Source organism: Pediculus humanus, genomic scaffold, assembly GCF_000006295.1.
Source record: "Pediculus humanus corporis 1103172107427 genomic scaffold, whole genome shotgun sequence".
Classification (NCBI taxonomy): Eukaryota; Metazoa; Arthropoda; class Insecta; order Psocodea; family Pediculidae; genus Pediculus; species Pediculus humanus.
Genome location: NW_002987050.1, coordinates 148,374 through 154,519, shown reverse-complemented (window position 1 = coordinate 154,519; position 6,146 = coordinate 148,374). Strand labels below are relative to the sequence as shown.

The following is a 6,146-nucleotide window of genomic DNA, read 5'->3' as shown; positions in this document are numbered from 1 at the left end:
AAAAAATAATATATATATAAACATAAAAATATATTTAAAATAAAAAAAAGAAAAGAAAAGATGTAATAAAGAAAATGAAAAAAAAAAAGAGAGAGAAATGAAAAATTCAATTGGATATTTTCCAAAAGGTATATCCAGCGATGATAACTGTTTTTGGCTCCAGTTTTCATAGTTTCTTTCTCTCTCTATCTCTCCCCCTCTCCCTCTTTCTTTCTCTCTCTTCAACATAGAATTTTTTTATTTTCTGAATAAATAAATAAATAAACAAATAAATAAATAATAAAATTTATAAGATGGAAAAGCCTGATGAGTTTTTTTTTTATTGTGTTAACGTGAAAAGTACGTAAAAATTTTTTAATTATTTTTTTATTTTTTTTTACAGTGTTGCCTAATTAATTGTTTTTTTTTTTCGTAACGGTTGGTTTAAGAGATTGTGTGTAAGAAAAAAAAAACTTCTCGAAAGTTCTATTTTTACCGTTAAATAAATGGTTTAATATTTTAAAGAAGAAGAAGAAAAAAAATTTACAACGCAAATCATTTGTATAATAAGAAAAAAAAAAAAAAAAAAGTTTTAAAAAGTTTTTTAAACGAATGATTTAAAATATGAGATGCTGGAAGGAATAAGGAAGATGAGTAAGAGGGGATGGGGAAGGGGGGAATAAAGAAGAAAGAAGAAAAAGGTCAGGCTGAATGAACAGGAAAATGGAAAGTGTCAAAGGCGATGAGAAAATCCCTCAAACGTCTCGATTAAAAAGACAAAATTGCCATCATTTTATATTTTAAATGTTTTTTTTTTTTGTTAGAATATATCTTGCGTGAAAGAAAAGTGGAAGCAGAAAAAAAAAGTGTAAGAAGAATAGAAAAAAAACGAGGAACGGTATGAAATCCGATACGTTCGTTTTTTCTTTTTTTTTTTTTTTAATTTATAAAATATCGAATAAGTTAAAAAAAAAAAAAATTCGTTTCATTTTTTTTTCTTATCCTCTCGGAAAATTTTAATTATAGCAAAAAAAGGAAAAAAAAGGAAAACCTTAAAAAAAAAAAATTAAACGCAAGTCGGTAACAACAACAACAAAAAAAATTAATTTTAATCATTTTAATTAATTAATAAAATTCTATTTAAAAAAAAAATGAAACTAATTACACGTAATCAAACTTTTTTTTTCTTTTTTTATTATTTATTTACGCTTTACACTTTTCCTTTGAGAAATATCTTTTAGTTTTCTTTATCTCTCTCTCTCTCTCTTTCTCTTTCTTTCTTTTTTTCTTTTTCTTTTTATTAATAATTTTTACATCTTAAAATTTAAATAAATTTTTATGGCATTTAAATTTTCCTTTTTCTTTTTTTTTTTTTTTACCCTAATGAATTGAATAATTCATGCAACGACGAATTTTCTCTTGCAAAAAAAAAAAATTTATTATTCTAAAACCAGAAAAGAAAAAAAAATCGTACAAAATAATAATAATAATAATATTATTAATAATAATAATAATATTATTAATAATAATAATAATATATTAAATATTTTAGGCTTAAAATTTTATCCCCTTTTAACACGAAAAAAAAAAAAAATTAATTTGAGAAAAATAGCGGAAAAAAAAGATAATAATTTATATATATGTGTATGTTTATAAAAAGTTTCAAAAACATCTTCGCGATAAAACGTTTGAAAAATGGCGTCGTCGACATTACGTAAACAAATATGACTAATCGTGAAATTACTAAAGGATTTGTTTTTGATATTATTAGTGGGTCTAAAAAAAAAAAAAGTGATTACGGAAAATGGGATTTACACAGCACGAATCAATACAATCCGAAAGTTAAAATAACAAATTGGTAATTATTATAATAATAATAATAATTTCCTCTTTTTTTTTATTTAATTGTGGCAACGCCGCTCACATAGTTGGAAGATAAATAATATTAATAATAATTTTTTTTTCATCGTTACGAGACAGGTGGTATTACAGAGAAGGTTTTCCTAAAGATTACGACGATGCCATTCATTCAACATATAAAAGATTGGGTCACACAAGTGAAGACGAATCGTTTTGGTCGACGGAAACGAAAAGATCGATGGAAACCGGACGTGGGGACCCTCAATTAATTGCATTTAAAAAATTATCAAAAACCAAAAAACTTTTGAGCTTCTTAAATTATCCAATCACTTTGTAAGTAATAACAAAATCATATTTATAATTTTTTTTTTTTAACTCGACACTCATTTTAACCTTCATTCATTCATTCATTCACTCATTTAATTTTTTTGTTTTTTAATTCACGAGGGAAAAAAATGAGGTAAATTTTTTAATCAGGTTGAAAAATCGTAAATCACTCACTTTTTTTTTTATCGTTTCTTAACCGTACCTTAAAACTTTTATCGATCGATAAATTCAATCAATAAATCAATAAATAAATTTTTTTTTTTTTACGCAAAAGGTCAAAAGATTTTATTGATCGAACGTCATAAAAAAAAATTATTTATTTATTATCAAATAATCTCGTCGTGGTATTTAATTTATTTAAAATATTAACGAGAGCACAATAATAATAACAATAATAATAATAAGCATAAATAGGAGATTTTCAATGTGAAAAGTTTAATGGCAACTTATGAGTAAATTATAGTAATAATAATAATAATAATTACGACACATAAAAGTCTTAAATAATAACAATAATTATAATGAGAGTAAGAAAATGTTTTTTTGAAGAAATTTATACTCGTTCGTTGTTTTTTATTATTATTAATATTACTAATGAAGTTTTTTTTTTTTTTTTTTTTTAAAATTTTATTTTATTTTATGTTTAATAAATTATTTAATAATAAAAAAAATTATTTAAAATGTCGATGAACTTTAATAATAATTTAATAAATAAAATAAAATAAATTAAAATTTTTTTTTTATACCGTTAATGTTTATATTATTATTATTATTATTAGTTTTTACAAGCGCGTTTATATTACAAGTGAGGTTAATTACTTGTTTGTTTTTTTAAAACCCCATTACCGTTTCTTTCTCTCTCTCTCTCTCTCATTTTCTTTCTCTCTTTTTCTTCTTTAGAATTTTTTTTTTACAGTATTTACACACACGAACCAGTAAAAAGTTTTGAAACTGGCATTTGAAAAGATAAAAAACAAAAAAATTTTTTTTTTTTTACAAAAACAAAAGGTTTTTTTATTTTTTGGAAAAAGAGAGAGAGAGAGAGAGAGAGCGTGTGGGGTTGAGGAGGGGGGTGGAGAGAGAGGGGGAAATGGGTAAAAGGATATAAAATTTTATAAAAAAAAAAAAAATTTTACGCTCACCCACGTTTGTAATAACAACTTTGTTTGTTGTAAAACGTCAAAGGAGAGGAAAAGAGAAAGAGGGAGGGGATGAAGAGGGGGAGGAAGGGAGGGGAGGAAAAATAATTAACCCACCGACCTAGATAATTATCCTTTTCGGCTATCATACACCGTTCGTGGGTTTAAAAAAAAGGTAAAAAGGAAAAATTTTTTAAATTTTTTTGGGGTTTTTTTTTTGTTTAAATATACATATTTAAAAATTTTTTTTAACCATCTCTCTCTCTCTCTCTCTTTCTACCACCTCTCCCTTCCCTCCCTCAAAACGGGGAAATTTTTTTTTTATTGTTATAAAGTTTAGCTTAAGGTAAAGTAAAAATAAAAAAAAAAGGTTTACAACCTCACGTTATTGATGGTTTGAGTTATATTCGGTCAACGGATTGGGAGAAGGAAAACGTTTAAAATCCTCTACTGAGATAATAAAAAGCTCAAACAGTCTAAAATCCAATTTAGAAATTTATCTTTTTTGAAATGGGTAAAAACTTTTTAGTAAACTTATTGATTGAACTTCTCGAATTTGACTATTTTCAATTAAGTTTAGTAGAAAATTTTGTAAATTCCAAACATGCTTCTTTGTTTTCTTCTTAAATTATTTTCAATTAATTTTGTACCTGGTTTTACTAGAGACAAGTGTTTCTTTTTTTTTTTTTTGAATGGAAAAAGAGAGAGTTTGATGGCATTCATGGTAAACCTTTTTTTCTTTTTTTTTATATCAATCTACTACTTATCTTTTATTTTATTTTCATCGTCACTATTTTCCCCTTTTTATTTTTTTTTAAAACAATTTCCAAAATCACTTTTTCAAGAATTTTAATTAAGGTTTTATTAGTGTGGGTCAATTTTATTTTTTTTTTGGTTTTACGAGGACGAGGATTTATAAAAAAATTTTTTTTTTTTTTTTGCAATATAAAAATTTACTCGAGTGTGTATAAATTTTTTTTTTTTTTTTTTTTTGGTAATTTTGTCGATAAAAACCCTTCCTTATTCTTTCTTCTTCTTCTTGTTGATAACATTTATTTACTTTTTTTAAAGGATTACGTAGCAAATCGTGGAAGGGAGAAGTGAATAGGGAAAACGGGAGAGGGAGGGGGGTAAAAAGAAAATTTTAAAACGTTGCATAATAGTTCGATATATCGAAGAAACCTTGAGAATAATTTTTTTACTGCTTCTCATAAAAAAAAAAAAATGCTTTCAAAAGACAAGTATTTAAATTTTTTTTGAAATAGATTGATCATCATCATCATCATCATCATCACTATCATTATTATCATTATTATTATTATTATTATTATTATTATTATTATTATTTAAAAAATTTCTAATATTAAATTAAATTAGTAAATCAATAAGTAAACCGAATGTCAAATCACGTCACGATTGACGAATAAAAACAACCACGTTTTTTTTTTTCATAAATTGGCGCAACTGGTTTTTTTTTATTTTCAACGTTAAAAACGAACGGTATTATTAATAATAATAATAAAGATAATAATGATAATAATAATAATAATAATAATAATAATAATAATAATAATAATAATAATAATAAAAATAATAAATTAATACTTTTATTTTTACGATTTTATATTTGCGTCGATTTTTAGTTTTGCCACCGTTTTTTTTTTTTTTTTCATAACATTTTAATATCGTTTCCTTTTTTTTTTTGTAATATCTTTTCATAATTATTTTAATAAATTTTTATCATTATCACGCCTTACTGATTTGTTATGAAACAAACAAACAAGTTTTTTTTTGACTTTGTCATTTTTTTTTGTTTGTAATTTCGGTCACTGCCACGAAAGAGATTTTTAATAAAACCTTTTTTTCCAAATTTTTATTTCATTTCATTTATTTATTTATTTAATAAGGTTTTTAATAAAAAGGAATTTTTTCTGAACTCTCTCTTTCCCCCGAAGAATCGCGAAGAAAAATTGTTCGAGTTATTGTTTTTGTTGTTGTGAAAAACACTTGTGTCAAATTTCACATTTTTTTTTTCTGTCTATTTCACTCGCCATTTTATATAACATACTAGGCGGATTTTATATAATAGTTTTTAAGTGAATGTATAAAAACACTCCTTGACTTTATATAGATTTTAAAAATAATTCGAATAAGTGGATAAAATATATATAAAATTTTTTTGTTTGTTTGTTTTTAAATTAACATCATTATCATCATCATTTTTATTTACACATCAAATAAAATCCCTGATTTATTTATTTATTTATTATTATTACTATTTAAATTTTTTTTAATCGCGTTTTATTTAATTCTAACCCCCCTTTCTCTCCCCCCAGAAAAGTTAGAAGAGATATATCACCGGATGATATTAAAAAAATATTACCAACGTTACCCAAAGAAGAACTTGTTCTTCGTTACAAAACAACGTATCAATCACATTACAAACAAATACAAGTAAATCGTTACGAAGAAAGAAACAACGATAAATGTAATTAAACGTAAAAACAATTATTACTATCATTATTATTTTTTTAAACCTATTTTTTATTTATTTATTTTGGGGACAAATTATTTAATTTCAATTTAATAAAAAAATAATTGATTTTGAAATTTAAAAAAATTAAAAAGATTTTTTTCGGGGGGTGATTGAAAATTGCATAAACAGCAATATTAAGGCGTTTTCAATCAGAAATTTTTTTTTTTCAATTTTCGTCTATTAAATTTATTACTATTATTATTATTAATGACATTTCAATCCTCTTAAACGATCGATAAATAATTATAATAATTATTATTATTATTCGACGGTAATGATATTATTATAAATAAAAACGTAGCGAA

At 23.4% G+C, this 6,146-nt stretch overlaps 1 protein-coding gene across 1 annotated transcript; it reads left to right on the top strand.

Moving 5' to 3' along the window:
* Window positions 1-1,783: 1,783 nt before the first annotated feature.
* Window positions 1,784-2,176, top strand: Phum_PHUM077630 (uncharacterized protein; the record flags this gene model as incomplete). The annotated part of the gene is made up of 2 exons (XM_002423620.1): window positions 1,784-1,820; window positions 1,956-2,176. 2 exons carry the CDS (start codon window positions 1,784-1,786, stop codon window positions 2,174-2,176), a joined length of 258 nt encoding a protein of 85 aa, XP_002423665.1.
* Window positions 2,177-6,146: the final 3,970 nt, after the last annotated feature.